The sequence below is a fragment of the Rutilus rutilus genome, assembly GCF_951802725.1.
Source record: "Rutilus rutilus genome assembly, chromosome: 12".
Lineage (NCBI taxonomy): Eukaryota > Metazoa > Chordata > Actinopteri > Cypriniformes > Leuciscidae > Rutilus > Rutilus rutilus.
In genome coordinates, this window is record NC_140217.1 from 35,259,826 (window position 1) to 35,276,772 (window position 16,947).

The 16,947-nt window shown below is 38.4% G+C and overlaps 1 protein-coding gene across 2 annotated transcripts; it reads right to left on the minus strand.

The window, feature by feature from the left end:
• Positions 1-505: 505 nt before the first annotated feature.
• On the minus strand, positions 506-16,892 carry st7l (suppression of tumorigenicity 7 like). Of its 2 annotated transcripts, XM_084426193.1 has the most exons (15): positions 16,650-16,892; positions 13,003-13,085; positions 12,746-12,905; positions 12,598-12,652; positions 12,382-12,497; positions 12,202-12,280; positions 10,430-10,518; positions 10,244-10,344; positions 8,800-8,914; positions 8,634-8,706; positions 8,382-8,484; positions 6,003-6,153; positions 5,758-5,850; positions 5,468-5,607; positions 506-704 (listed from the first exon to the last, which is right to left on the minus strand). In XM_084426193.1, exons 1-15 carry the CDS (start codon positions 16,816-16,818, stop codon positions 609-611), a joined length of 1,623 nt encoding a protein of 540 aa, XP_084282319.1. In that variant the 5' UTR covers positions 16,819-16,892; the 3' UTR covers positions 506-608. The 2 variants fall into 2 exon arrangements, with proteins under 2 accessions (XP_084282319.1, XP_084282318.1); XM_084426192.1 differs by having other exon boundaries at positions 8,634-8,914; positions 16,650-16,837.
• Between the last annotated feature and the right edge of the window lie 55 nt (positions 16,893-16,947).

The window sequence follows — 16,947 nt, forward strand, 5'->3', positions numbered from 1 at the left end:
TGCGAGATCTTCTAAAAACAGACACATGATTTACTGCCAAATCTTCAGCATTCAGAGCAGCGTCATGACAGGTATGAAAGCGAGGCTGTGAGGGATAGACTTAACATGTTTTCAACGGCATTCGCTGTAAATTGCTCCTAGATCACTTATGTAGTCTGGAGTTTTTTGTCTACTGACATTTAGATTTTTATAGATCTTTTTGCAGCGTTTCGTCAGCAGAACCTTACACTGAAGAGGTGTATGTCTATCCTTTACAGCCTCGCTTTCATTCCAGTTAAAAATCAAAGATGGCGCTGCTGTGAATAAGGTCTATTCAAGGCCAGTCTCTTTCCTCAGTGATTGCATCAGCACTATATAACTGTGGCAACCTGCCCCGTGGCCATAGCAGGCATATTTATGCGGGATTAGAGGCAGTCACGGCATAGAGGTTGAGAGACGGGCGTTTAGTCAACATGTACACAATAATGTCAGATGACAACAAATACTGTAGCAAAAGAGAAGTGTGTCAAAGAGCCAAAACATTTTTATTGTCAGTACAGTTGGGGACCTTACACATATTACATGTACAGTAGTGTTTCTGAGTGCAAGTATGTATGAATTGGTGTACGTCAGACATTTGCAAGTTGATGCCACAGGCAGGAGGGCATAAAACTCTCCATCTTGTCTGCAAAAAAGCCCAGTGGTGCAAAGAGGGTGCTGAAGAACTGCAGAGAGAGAGAGAGAGAGAGAGCGAGAGGAGAGAAAACAGTCAAGACGTGTGACGTGGCATTTACAAAGAACTTACTAATAACCACACACATTTTAAAGATTTCATGCAAGATATTTTTAAAAAAAAATCTTACATTTCTAAAGCAAATGGATGTAATAAATGCCAATAAAGTGCCAAATGTTTGGATGGAAAGTGTAAATACATTCATTATATGTATTCTTTTTCTACATTTACATATTCATTCTTTAAATCTATATATTTAGATTTGTATCTATCTTTTCAGACCTTCAGATATATATATATATATATCCAGACCTATATCTGTCTGTATATATACAGATTTAGTTATATATTCAGACCTATACCAGAGCCCGTCTACGGAGAGCCTGCCCACTCCCTATTAAGCTCTATTGTATCGAATTTTGGTTGTAGTACCACCAGAGTTCCACTGGGGGCGATCGCCATGAGTGCAAAATGAATGGGAGTCAATGGGGCTAGACAGCTAAATTTGTCTCTTTCACCCGATTGCCATTGAGAAATCTCAGATCTGATTGTAGATTTTGCAAGTTCAACATGGGTTTTAGGTCGAAAGTTGAATGAACGAGTACTTATGTCCTTTTGGTTTCTTACAGGTTGAGTTGTTGTTGCTCATAACACGCTAGCATTCTGCTAATGAACGCTGATTGGTCAGTGAAGGACTGATTACGACCAGAGATACCGCTTGATGGCATGGTGTCATCCGCAGCGGGACCAGAAACAAACAAAACAAAAACTCTTCTAGCACGTGTGTTTACCTGTGTCAGCTGTGTTGTCGATGCCTCGAGTGAAAAGAAAGTGCAGAGCGCGAACGCACCAGAGTGAGTGAAGGATTGCCGTTAAGCAGTATCTCTGGTCGTACATGTGTATGACGTCAACACCCAGCAATGTGTAATTTATTTGCATCTCCTTTCGAATACAACATTCAAATTACTAGACAAAAAATTATATCCTGAGAAAAGTGGATTTTTATTGGTATAGCGCCATAGACCTCCATTCATTCTGCACTCGTCCTGTGAGCGCCCTCATATGGAATCAGAGAGGAACTGCAACCAGTTCAGAAGCCGGAAGTGTACTGAGAGTGAAACTTCTCGCCATATTAGACATTCTCTGCCTATACTATAACTGTATATGTTCAGATTTACTTTAATTTGTTATTAGCGACACCGGTGGCCATTAAATGATCTGTAGCCAGCAAAATATTACTAGTGTACACATAACGCACAGGAGACTGAACATGATTCAAGGGCCCGAGATAAACTCACGGTGAAGTTTTTTTTCAATGGAAATACCTATTAATGAACATACTGACGCCGTACATACTGCTGAGAGCGACTTTTTTGATATGTAAATGTGCTGCATGCTTTCCTCTCAATAACAGAATAAACACAACAAAAATGACAGCGGTCAACTACGAATTTTAGCCCTAAACTGAAATGTGATCATGGCCGATGTGAAATGATGTTGACATGAGACAAGAGGTCCACAAGAAACACCTGTACAACCTGAAACTAAAAAAGTAGTAGTGCTTTTGCACACGTTTCTTGTGTTGTCGGCCTCATTCATGGACTATCTGAGTGTCTGAGCCACAAGCTGTCAGAAAGTTGCCTTTAAAGTGCCTGAAGTGCTAGATGTAAGTATGATAGAGTTTATCCCTCTGGGATACTACATGGAGGTCCAGACAGACACAAACAAGAGGAGAAAAAAATCTCTGGATGGCAACCAACTTTAAGACTGTAAAGTTTTTCCTTTGAAAAACACTGAAACCTCCACAGTTCTATCCACCATAAACAAGCCCCTAATGTGTTTATGAAGCGATACATTTCACGGATGAACAGATGTTTATGACGGAATATGGGAAAGGAAGCCTGGGGCCGCGCGTCGGATAGGGAGGAAAATTGGGCCGAGTGGAAGCCGGAGGGGTATCATCCATTTTAACGCAGATCCAGGAAATAGATAGTGCTAACGTAAATATGTGTTGTAAGATGACAAACGAGGTTGATAAAAAGAGAAAAGGCCATTGAGGCTGCATGTCGTCACATTCAGGAATTTATTGCAATTAAAAATTAGGGTAAATGTTCCCCAAGGAGAACAAGATGTTTGGAGTGGACGGGGAACAAAGCATGCATGTGTGCGCGCGGGCAAATAAGGGAGTATAACGGAAACTAGAGCGAATCTGAATGCATCTCGGAGGTGAGGCCTAGCGCAACAACTCAAGTGTGTTCTGAAATCAATCACTCGCTATTAATTACCACAGATGAATGTAAACAATGATAAGAGAAGAATGCACCGCCACGAAATGCGCATCCTGGCCATTGGAAGGACTTAAGGGATGGCGTACAAACAATTTAAACGCATGCTCCTTAATTTATCTTTTCCATTTTCCACCCTATTTCATTGACTTGCTTGAAGCTGAGGACTGTATATAAGCTATTGATTGAAGTATTGTGGATATACAGGGGTTGGATAATGAAAATGAAACACTGGCCAATATAGTGTTGGAGGTTTCACGCACATATACATATATATATATATACGCACATATACATATATGTATATGTGTGCGGCCTGGTTGCCGATCTTCACTGATTTTACATTCCATCAGTAAGTGTGAGCGTGAAGGTTGATTTAGCAGAGCAAGAGCACAGCTGTACATAAAATATTGCAATCCACATGACATAATGGGAGACATATCAGAGAAGTGACAAATTGTTGGTGCACGTCTCGCTGGCTCATCCGTGACCAGGACAGTAAGTCTTTGTGGTGTATCGAGAGCTATGGTCTCCAGAATAATGTCAGCATACTACCACGTAGGACGCCCACATCCAACAGGAGTAAGCAAGAGGAAGCTGTCTGAAAGTAATGTCCAGGTACTAACCTGGATTGTATCTAAAAAGCATAAAACCACAGCTGCCCAACTCACTGCAGAATTAAATGTGCACCCCGACTCTCCTGTTTCCACCAAAACTGTTCATCAGGAGATCCACAGAGTCAATATTCATGGCTGGGCTGCTATATCCAAAACTTTGGTCACTCGTGCCAGTGCCAAGATGAATTGATGTTGCATTGAACATAAAAGGAGGCCTTACTCCATACTAATAAATGATTGTGATCTAAAACCAGGTGTTTCAGTATCATTGTCCAACAAATATATATATATATACACTCACCTAAAGGATTATTAGGAACACCATACTAATACTGTGTTTGACCCCCTTTTGCCTTCAGAACTGCCTTAATTCTACGTGGCATTGATTCAACAAGGTGCTGAAAGCATTCTTTAGAAATGTTGGCCCTGATAGGATAGCATCTTGCAGTTGATGGAGATTTGTGGGATGCACATCCAGGGCACGAAGCTCCCGTTCCACCACATCCCAAAGATGCTCTATTGGGTTGAGATCTGGTGACTGTGGGGGCCATTTTAGTACAGTGAACTCATTGTCATGTTCAAGAAACCAATTTGAAATGATTCGAGCTTTGTGACATGGTGCATTATCCTGCTGGAAGTAGCCATCAGAGGATGGGTACATGGTGGTCATAAAGGGATGGACATCGTCAGAAACAATGCTCAGGTTGGCTGTGGCATTTAAACGATGCCCAATTGGCACTAAGGGGCCTAAAGTGTGCTGGTAACAAGGCATGATGGATCCATGTTCTCATTCTGTTTACGCCAAATTTTGACTCTACCATCTGAATGTCTCAACAGAAATCGAGACTCATCAGACCAGGCAACATATTTCCAGTCTTCAACTGTCCAATTTTGGTGAGCTTGTGCAAATTGTAGCCTCTTTTTCCTATTTGTAGTGGAGATGAGTGGTACCCGGTGGGGTCTTCTGCTGTTGTAGCCCATCCGCGTCAAGGTTGTGCGTGTTGTGGCTTCACAAATGCTTTGCTGCATACCTCGGTTGTAACGAGTGGTTATTTTAAGTCAAAGTTGCTCTTCTATCAGATTGAATCAGTCGGCCCATTCTCCTCTGACCTCTAGCATCAACAAGGCATTTTCGCCCACAGGACTGCCGCATAATGGATGTTTTTCCCTTTTCACACCATTCTTTGTAAACCCTAGAAATGGTTGTGCGTGAAAATCCCAGTAACTGAGCAGATTGTGAAATACTCAGACCGGCCCGTCTGGCACCAACAACCATGCCACGCTCAAAATTGCTTAAATCACCTTTCTTTCCCATTCTGACATTCAGTTTGGAGTTCAGGAGATTGTCTTGACCAGGACCACACCCCTAAATGCATTGAAGCAACTGCCATGTGATTGGTTGATTAGATAATTGCATTAATGAGAAATTGAACAGGTGTTCCTAATAATCCTTTAGGTGAGTGTATTTATATACGTATATACAGATGCACCTGCTCGGACACAGTCGCCTCGAAGTCGTGCATCTTCGAAAGCGGAGCCACGCGCAAAGGTACAAAAACGCTGTGCACACCGCCACGCGAAATGGGGTCTCGCGTGCTCAACCCGAAACACAGACCAAACGGTTGTTGGTCTCATAAGGAGCCGTGGTTTATACCGTCTAGAGTGCCATTGACAGAGACTTCATTCTTATATTGCAACACAATGAAATGTTTATCTTGGAAGTTCAGTGATTGTGTCTTTCTCTTCTAAACAAAAAAATAAATAAATAAATATTAAAGGGCAAAGAGGGACGAGAGTAAAGGCAAAAAAAAAAAAAAAACCTTTTGGGTTTGTTGAGGCGTGCAGATACTCACAGCTTTGACGAAGACCCCCATGAGCTCTGGAAACTGGTGTGTGAGCATGGCCAACATGGCACAGAAGGAGCAAAGGCCCGCTGTGAAGAGGATGAAGAAAGGAAGCTCCTTCTTTGGGTACACTGAGACCTCGTGAAACGCTGGAAGAAAGACAGAAAAATTGCATATCCTTAAAACATGTCTACAAATACTCGATTTTCCCATTATTGTTCATAATTTCCACACTCTATGCTTGTGCTAACAGTTACTATTTGTATATAAATACAGGTATAAACAGAGTGTAGACTTACAAGGCAGAAGCTCTCTGTCTGCGGTCTCTGTGCATCCTGGGTAAGGATAGAAGAGATGACCCTTCTCCAGAGGGTACGGAATAATCCGGAAAGCTACGAGAGCCAAAAGATGTTGACCGACATCAGGTGAGATCGTTTACGTTTTGTTTTACAGTAAACAGCTTCATGGTAAATGAGAATGGTAATCTTCTATTATACAAGAATGTGATGGTGTGTGAAAAAGAAAAGATGTGCACTGTACGCACTGCCTTCCCAGGTACAGTGTAGCAGGTTGAGCGCCCCCTCTGCCCGCTTCCAGTGCTGCAGGTGAAAGAAAGCGTACGCCACCGCCTCACTGTCGCCCCTCTTCAAAATATGCTCAGGTGGCAAAATCAGACTCTTCATCTCTAATAAATACTGCAACGACACACAAGGAAAGGACAATAAACATATTTACCCCAATTCTGATTACCATAAAGCAAAAAGCCACTCTCATTAGTGAAACGAACATCAACAACAACAAAAAAGGTATTATTTATTGTATAGCTATTTTCATGGCAAGACCATGAAATCTAATAAGACAAGCTTCAATGATAAAGAGTTTTGACAGAAATAACATGTTGGTGGCGTGTATGTGTGTGAGAGAGCAGTCAGCCCCCGGCTCCGGGCCCCAGGGTGAGTGTTGTAGAGGGCAATACAGCAGGATTAAATGGTATTATCCAGAGGATAACCTTCCCAAATGCCCCTGGCTGTGATTATTGTACATTACAACTCGATTCGGCTGATTCTCTACAATGTGTCAAGCGCACATTCTGCATTTTAAACAAATATCCCAACATATCTTTCTGTAAAATCACCGCAGTGGATGTGTCAGAATGTACACAAACATGTGCTTCGTAGACATGGGTAATTTAGCTTTATGATCATGCTGACATTTGACAGGCAGCTGTCCTACGCAACATGCACACACACACAAACACGGTCTTTTATGGCAGATCAAGTGTCAGTGATGGGTCTCTTTCATGTGGATGTTCCTCTTAAGCCCCTGCTGAACTCCCATAAGCCTCTGTCTCGTATCTTTTTTCACTTGACCGTATGGACCCTGAGCGATGACATCACACTACAGTGGTCTTGGAGATGCCATGCAAAGGGGAGGTGCGGGTGTCCAGTGATGGATGACATCATGCATTATATTTTGCACATTTCTGGGATGTCGGTTAATGTGTTAGATATAAATTAAATGTGTTTAACAATAATTGAATGCATTTAACAAATTAAACTGCCTAATTTTTTATGAATTATACTAATAGTACCACTTTTGCCCACTGTAATAGTCAGAAACATAAACTACTGTTCAAAAGTTCAAAGGGCACTTTTTTCTTTTGAAAGAAATTAATCATTTTATTCAGCAAGGACACATTAAATTGATCAACAGTGACATATAACACTTTCTATTCATCAAAGAATCCTCACAAAAATCTGAATTTTGACAAAACATTAAGTAGCACAATTAGCATATTAGAATGATTTCTGAAGGATCATGAAGACTGGAGTAATTATGCTGAAAATTAAATTAAAATTAATTAAAATAATAACTTTATAATTTATTGAAATAGAAAAGCTATTTTTAAAATTGTAATAATATTTCATAATATTACTGTTTTTATCAAATGAATGCAGCCTTGGTGAGCATAAGAGACTTATTTCAAAAACTTTAAAAAATCTTACCTACCCCAACATTTTCAATGATAGTGTTTGTTGTCAACTTTATAAAAAGTAAATATTTTCCCAGAAAATCGTATTATTTTAATAATCGTAAAAAGCAATAAAGTACAAAAGATCATGACATTCAGCATGTCATTAAGTGCCTTTTTGCTTTTATGAAGCCGTTCCTACATAATAAAGATATGAAGGACCATTTTTCATTAATTTATTGTAAATACAGTCACGTTCTCTTGTACCTTATTGCTTGTGTAACAGTGTAAAATATTACTGCATTGCCCAAATTCTAGCTCATTTTTGCCTTAGGGCCAGATTTGGCATTTGAAATACCAGGTGTGTGTGTGTGTGTGTGTGTGTGTGTTTATATTTACTGCACATCTCAAACAGGTGCTCTTTGTAGTCTGATACAGCATGTCTGTGGTGCACAATACCCTTTCGTCTGAGACTGTGTGTTTGGGTGTGAAGAGGTTGTGTACTTTGAAGTCGGATCTAGTGTTTTGGAAAGCGGCAAGTTGAAGCCAGGTACAAAGAAAGAAACAGATGATGGGGGTCAAAACATCTTTAAAGGGCAAAAAGACTAATCAAAGGTGATATAACTTTCACCATAAACACAGCTTACGGAAATCTACGTTTGGCAGCCTTGGCTCGACAACCTCACCTGCAGTTATGTTGAATGTTAAAACTGTGAACAATGCGTGTTAGAAAAGTTTCAGTTTAGTGCAGAGGATTACAATGTGCTTCACTGTAAATACTACAACAGCATCACCTTCTGGCCATGACAATATGCCTGCACTCATGAATATCAGTGAGATAAAGCCGATGTGTGGCCCTGTAACTTCAATTTTTGCAATATAAACTATAATAAGGTCCCTTTTTTTGTGTTTAATTGGAGGTAAGCAAATCTAAACATATACATTTCGAACCTTTGGTACATGTGGGTTGAACTCCACAGCTCTGTGTATGGCCTCCACTGCGTTCATCTCTGCTGTGCTGAGACCTCGTCTAGACGCTGCCTCAGGTGAAAACCTGCCATACGACACACATTCAGATTCATTCAGCAAACTATCATCCATAAACATTACCTATGCTATGATATGGTTATATGCTGTTCATTAATAGACATAACAGACAATTGTTTGCATCATTTCATACTTTCCAGCATGCTGAAGACTTACTTATCTGACACCGCTCTGGCTTTCAGTAAGGCGGATGTGTAGCATATAGTGGCTGATTTTGGCAAGCTGATATCTGAAGGAGGAAACATCAGATAGTTAGTGAAACATCGATCACTTTCTGGTCCAGTTTGAAGAGTACAGTAATATGACAGTTGAATGAGCTCACCATCATATTTTGCGAGGACTGCTTGTACATCTGCGTAGGCCTGCAGCTCTAATAACGCTTCTAGAAGGTTCTCGTGAATGTTTAACATTCCCAGTAAAGGAAATTCTTTCATTAACTGTCCAAGGAAACAGGAAACAGAGTATAATTGAAGTATGAGATGCCACTTAAAAATAAAATAAAAGTCCTTACGAGTGATACGAGTATGTATACATTTCAAGTAAAGGCTAAGTTCATAAAAAAGTATTTTTACTCCACTTTTTTTGGAAATAGGCTAATTTTACAACTCCCCCAGAGTTAAACAGTTGAGTTTTACCGTTTTCGAATCCATTCAGCCGATCTCTGGGTCTGGCGGTACCACTTTTAGCATAGCTTAGCATAGATCATTGAATCGGACAAGACCATTAGCATCTCTCTCAAAAAAATGACCAAAGAGTTTAGATATTTTTCCTGTTTAAAACTTGACTCTTCTGTAGTTACATCAATATTTTATGTCTGGTACACATTGTACGATTTTGGGCTGTCCAAGACTGTGAGATTTCTGTGGTCGTGGCTCCTAAACGGTGGCACGTCGTACAGTAAGAGAGGTTCAAAGATGATCTTTGTCACGGTCTTGAGACCAAAGATAGCCTGCGATAATTTTCTGACAGTGTCAGAAATTAAGCATGATCATCTCATAGTGTGTTTGCTGCTACGACCTACGTCTACTGACTACCCAATAAAAAAGCAACATGAAATGGAGTATTGATTAACATGACATGGTGCTAAAACTAAAACTACTTACCTAAAGCTCGATTTGTAAGATTGGCATGCCAAATTGCAATCTTTTCCCTAGCCATATTCTTCTCTTTCGCTTCCTCCTCTTTTTTTCAGTGCACATAAAAAACCCAATTGCTCATTTCTATACCAATAGGTGTCATCATTGTACAGTCTACATATTTGTCGTACCCAAGTTTATTAGATCCATGTCGTACGGTGTGATTTGTAATGATCTTATAGGATTGCCGAAATCACAGAGTCTGTAACAGGCATTAGGCATAAAGAATGAAATGAATAAAAATAATTATACAATAATTTTACATTTTCAAATACTTTGTTGTAAATTAAAGTTCCTCTTTCACAGTTAAAATTTCTTAATAGAGCAGAATTGTAAAGGAAATGTTATGTTCAAAAAAAGTTTTAGAAATGTGAATTAGCCCTGAAGATATTCAATGGATGTGACAACATCCTGCACTAAATGTGAATTTATGTACCTGCACTAAAGTTACAGGAATATGTTGCTGATTTACCACAGATTTTTTTTTTTTGACTCAAAACAAACAAACAAAAAGAATCAAATTTACAGTAAAGCACTTACTATGATAATCTATGGGGCAAGACTTTGCACTAGAATAATCATTAAAATACACAGACCTGAACATTATTTGTGTTATATTGCTTCACTCACATCTCTCATCATCTTTACAGCTTCTTTGATGCGACCCAGTTTTCTAGCACACATGGCCAGTCTGCGCTTGATGTAGACCACAAGATTGGTGTCTTTACCGGCTGTGAACGCATGCAACGGTAGAAAACAACAGCGTGAGTTACTGTATGCTGAGTGCGTATGTGTGACAGTGTGAAAGTCTCATACCACTTTTAAGGGCTTGTTTGAATAGCCGTTCAGCTTCTGTGATGGTTGTGGCTTCCTCCTCGGCAAGGAGCACATATGCTGCAGCACATCTGCAACGAACAGAATCATACGCTGGAGAGTTAGAAAAAGGAAACTTCATGTTCACATTAGAGATGCAAAAAAGGAAAAGGAAATTGTTGACTGCCTGTGTATGAACTGTAACATGGAAGTAATTACTGGCTTTTCAGTGTCAGTATTTATTTATTTTTTTACCATATTAGAAGGATCATGTGACACTGAAGACTGTAATGAATGATGTAATGATGCTGTCTGAATACAACAAAAGAGGAAATAAAACTAGACTAAATATATATATTTAAACTCATGACCATATCAACAAGCTGAAGTAAAGGAATCCAGATTTGCTTTTACCTAGTAACAGAGAATTATACATATCAAGAACCAATCATATTAGAGAAAAATTATGCAATGGATCATGTCACCTGTGTTATGCACTTTTTCTATATAAACTGTTGTACTCTTTTTGTCAGGGGGATTCTCTGTGAAATTAGTCAGAGATTCTCCGTCTTTAAAGCATATTCATTTGTCTTTGAGGCTTTGTCTGGAGTCTGTCTAGTTATTGCTGCGCAGCAGGTTAGTGGAAAACTAGAGACCTTTATTCCAAAGTGATAGTGTTCATAGGGGGCAAGAAGTCTTCTGACTCAGTAAGGCTCTATAATAATAAAATTTAATTTGAAAACAATATTATAATGTGGTGTAGTCTATCATAATATACACAGACAGTTTTACTCACTGCGAGATTTATTCGTGAGGGAATAATTAGATGAGAATTTTATTGGAGTCTTACACACACATGATGTACAGTTTTTCTAAGCCATGCATTAATTTGCAGCTATTATGTCAGTCTGTCTGTTTCCTTATAAAGGCCCAGAAATGTTGATATGATGTCATTACGTTGCTGTCTTGCCGCCAGCCAATCGCTGCATTGCTGATCATGGTTTCGAGTGTTGATATATCTGTCCTTTCCAATGAACACAAGAACGCGCAGTAATCTCAGACAACTTAATCCAGATATTTTGATCAAATCCGCAAATTCATTTGAAGAACCAAATTAGCCAAATATCAATGATCACGATTTAGAAGATCTGGCATCTGTCAAATCAACTCGGATGTATTAAGCGAGGTATGAAGAATGGACCCCTGGTTTAACTTACGTCAGGTGGTGCATAGGGGAACTTCTACCAGTTAATAATATTTCACAATACTACTGTTATTACTGTATTTTTTTGATCAAATAAATGAATTTAAATTTCAAAAACATTAAAATTGCTTTTAAAAATATTAACCTTAATTATTCCAAACTTTTGACCACTTTTATTGTAAACCATGGCTTACAATAAAATTCCATATAATTTATATATACATATACTAAATAAATGTATAATTTTTTATATTGAAATAAATTAAATTTATTTTAAAAAAAAGTGAATTTAGGACATTTTATGAAAAATGAGTATTCATTTAGATATTTGCTAAAGATCACTTTTAACAGTGTTATTAAATTATTATTAAAGATTAGCTTTAAGCGACAGAGAAAATGGGCATTAAATATCCAATACGATAAAATCAAAGAGGAATAATCAAAATGGTACCAACATATTGTGCATCCCTAGTTCATGTATTTTTATTGCTCTTTATAATATATCCCATTCCAGCTCTAAAATCTGACTGGATGAGTCACGTCCGAAGATGTTTAATTGAATTCAACTCACTCGCGGTTCATTTCAATTGCCTGGTAAGCTGCTCGAATACGTGCCTGCGGGTTCCTCTCCCTCCAGGCCTTCTGCATTACTGCGCAACAAACAACAGATAACAGCCATGATTAAACGGCAGTTCTGATTAAATCTAGGCACTTGTTGTTGTTTTTTTAAGTAGAAGAGCATGAGACTAACCAGAGTCTTCTGGTCTAAGCTGCTGAGTGTCTCCCAAGAAGAAGGTCTGATGATCCTGTGCTGATAAATTCATGTCGTAATATGTCAGGGGCTCTTTACCCGTCACCCAAGTGTACCTGGAATGGAAGGATCATGAATATAATGTTTTGGAATTCTGTCATTTACTTAAAAGCTCATAAATTAAGGCAATTAACTGACAGCATTTAAGAAATATACCTGCTGTACTCTGCACCCCTGAATAAGTTCAGTGGGTTCCTCCACACTTTACATTCTGAAAGAAAGATAACACAATAGCTCAAACATTACTACATTTCCTTTTAAATGTTTGGAAAGATAACCAGTAGCTAATAACTTAAGACAAAACCTGCAACGTTGCTTCTCTGCTCTGTATCGCCGTTGACTGAAGAGAAGAGTCCCGCGGAGCTGCTGTTCTCCACTCCTCCCAGTAGAGGGCGCAAGTGGCTGACAGAAACCTGCTCGATGAACGAAGTGCCGTACTTTCTGAAGTACCACCACTCGAATATCTGAAGGACAAACGGGCGAGTGTGCGTTCACAAAGCTTTGAAACTGAAGTTTGTTATCTAGCATAATTAGTTTACAACCAATAGGTAAAAGACTCACCAATATAAGGCCCGAGATGAGCGAAGAGGTTCCCGTGAGCGCAACGTAGAATTTAGGCGTAAGAGTGTTTAAAAACACAGAGGCTGTGGATGAATTACACAAGATAATGAAACAGAAATTATGATTGTTTTATATAACAACTTTTTTTTAAACAATTTTTAACCATTTTTATTATACATGTACCAACACAACTTATAAAAACATGGCCACAAATGACTTATTTGCTTACAACTTCTTTTTTTTAAACGTAGAAAAAAAGTATTCAAAAAGTTAAACTTAACACAAAACTTGCATAAAATGATGGTTATAAAATTATTAAATGTTAAATGAATATAAAACCCCCCGCTAAATAATGCTTCTACTCAAACATCACATTCACATTGCACTATTGAAATATATGAACATATATACATTAAAATAGTGTATATATATATATATATATATATATATATATATATATATATATATATAAAGTACTGTCAATCGATTAAAAAAATGACTAATTAATCACTTTTTTCAGTGATTAATCACGATTAATCGCACACGCTTTCATTATACATTTTTTAGATTTTGTAATGTAATAATTTCACAGTTAATTTCCAAATTAACGTAGAAACAACAAAGACAGTATATTTTAAATACTTGTTTAATGCCATCTTTTTATGAATGAAGGCCAGTATCACTGATACTAATACAGCTACTGATGTCTCCATGAAAATATAATTCATTAATTATAGCCATTCAAAATTACAGTGTACTTAAAAGCTATACATTTTTTACATTTATTAGGCTTCAAAAAATATAACAACTTAAAACAATCCTCACATACACCCATAATACATGTCATATTTACCTGTGCCCTGTGAAATATACAGAAACTGAATAAAGTTATCAAAGTCTGCACTGCATAAATTATAAATGAAATATAGATAAATCCTTATTAAAGCTCCAAAAGTTCTTTAGTCAAGAGCAGGGAGTAATTTTCTCAGTTACCTTTGTTCTTTGATTAACATTAATGTCAGACAGCATTAGTGGCTGCTGTCACTTTAAGACCAGCCGCTGCTGACAATGATGCGGATCTCACACGTGTCTCATTCTCTCACAACTCTTTATGTTAATTTAAGACTTTATTTAACTCATTAAAGGTACAATATATACGAATTTTGTATCAAAATGTCCAAAAACCACTTGCACAGCGTTATATATTTCTTTCGATTATGTACTTACATTTTCCTAAATGTTTCCAAGAATTTGTAAATTCAGAGAAATGCACAATTTTAAAGAGTGCCCGTCCCTGTTCACTTGTGGCCTGTCAATGACGTAATATCCGCGTTATCCCTGGTTTCCGCTAGTACTGCCATAGTAACCATGGCGACAGACGTGGACAACTACGTAATGTTTAGCGGCACGCTCACGGTGTTGTTGTTTCGTTCAAACATTATGGATCGTTGCAAGCAGACTTTAGGACAAAAGAAGGAATAAAACGAGAATCAATATCGGCGTTAGCCTGGAAATCCAGACCTAAATCTAAAAGATTAATGGTCTGGCGTCGACTAATGAAAATCGGCCAGCTCGAGGGGCGGCACCAAGCATGCATTTGAAAATCTCACTGCACGCAATTGGATAACACTACGACCAATCACAACAAGTTATCGCTTAGCTACCAGCGGAGCTAACTGGTAGATTAGACTCTTACCGTATCCGGTCGGCAAAACAGCAAAAACGTCCTTCTTGCAAAGGAACGATTCGAGCGCCGTCTTCTGTTCCTCTTTTAGAGAAAAAGTCTAAATCTTTCATTGTAGCGGCCAAAGCCGTTTCAAACAAATGGTGTTCATCCATAGCCATCTAATGACTTCGACGCCGCAGCGCTGTCGTCATCTCGCCTCTGGCCCGCCTATATCAGATAACCCGATGTGATTGGTGCAGCTCAGATAGAGGGGCATATTTAATGAGCATCGTTACTCGACACCAGAGTAACTCGCTGAGCAAATTCAACTTGTGCTCTCGCGAGAACTCTGGATTACCAGGGTATATCGGCGTGGCGTTTTCGAGACGTCTTTCTGTGTGTCATAGACATTCACAGAAAGCGCGTTCTCTTTTGTCTTATCGAGCATGAAGATTGGCATGAAGAAGAGCGTAATCATATAATGTAACTAGCAAAAGGATAACAGAAAAAACGGATGCTGCGTTAATTGCATTAAATATTTTTAAATGTTTATTTTTAAACTGAAAACATTTTATCGCATGTGTTAACGCGTTAACGTTGGCAGCACTAATATATATATATATATATATTCGCGGACGCGGAACGTGACGTGCGGAATCAACCATAGCCAATCATAGCGTGATTGAGGCATTGCCTCCTCTCACGTGACTTTCCCCCCATTCATTCTCAATTACCCCCCACCAAACCCACCGCACGCTTTAGAGGGTCTGTTTTAAGTCAATGGGCTCAGGGGAGGCAAGATAAAATTGGGCATCCCGCCGTAACTTTACCTGTATAAAAACGAGTGATTTATACACTTTTTAATGTCACGTTTTGGATTTTTGTACTAAACATACAAAATGTGACATTAAAAAGTGTAACTTTTATGTTAAAGATGCAATTAATCGTGATTAATCGATTTGACAGCACTAGTATATGTAGATATTCATACCAATAGCAACATTTCTAAATAAAGAATTATGAGCGGATGTCATTTGAAACTGAGATGCTGGAGTAGTTTCATTTGTGTCAGACTGACATCAATGTATAAAATTTGTATACATTGTATACAATTTTCTAGACTTACATGAAGTCAACCTCTGTTTATAAATTCTATGATCTTAAATGAAACACTTAAAGTCACAGTAAACAGAAATATTTTTGTTTAGTTGATTATAAATCTATAATAAATCTACGAACACATAATACATGGCCACAAATTACTTGATTATTTTAAAGATTATTCGTCTTTAGTAAAAATAAAAATAGATAAAAAAGATTATACCTAACCCATATCTCGCATAAAAATATTTACATTCTGTTTATTATGTCATGGCAGTGTTGACAATTTCCTCCTCTGAATATTACTATTACTCAAACATCACATGCACACTGTACTGTGCAAAAATATATACAGATATTAATATCCATAACAAAATGTGCAAATTATAATGCCATTTTATTTAAGTCTTTAGCTAATACCATTTGAAACTGAGATGATGGCATATACTTTGTGTCAGACTGACATTAACGTACAAAACATTTTCTAGACTTGCATTTGACAGCTGCTTTTAACTAAAGTTCTTAACACAACACTGACTTAAATCCAGGTCTGTTTCTCTCACAATGCTACAGCATGACTTTAAATAAATTATAATTATGCACGAATCATATTGGTTATAATACTTAATGGTCATTTTTAGTCCTTTCGGACGCCTGACTGACATCTTCAGTCACCATTCATTGACACTGCATGGAAAACACCGACTTCAAAATTCCTGCTTTTATATTGCACAGAAATAGAAAGCCGTATGGGTTTGCGTGGGGATGAGAGAAATAACGGTTGAATGTTCATATTTGTGTGAACTTCTCCTTCAGTGAGCAGAAAGGTACCCTGTGTTGAGCTGTAAACATGCACACAGCTGATCATAAACACACACACCTGCGTTGACGGTCTCCTGCAGCTTCAGAGGGCTCCTCAGCACGTAAACCATCGTCAAGACCATGGCGAACCAAAGCGCACATATGTACGTCCACGACCAGCAGAGCCACGATTTTAATTTCTCCGTGAAACCGGGTGATTGAGGATTACTGCCACTGCTGTCCGCCATCTTTCACCGACGAGCCGTAAACATTAGAATTGTGGGATACTGGAGGAGAGAGCGCTGTGGCGATGCTCTCCACCAGATGGCGCAGCTCCCGTTGATTGTTTTATACCCACTGTTGTAAAAAGTACATAA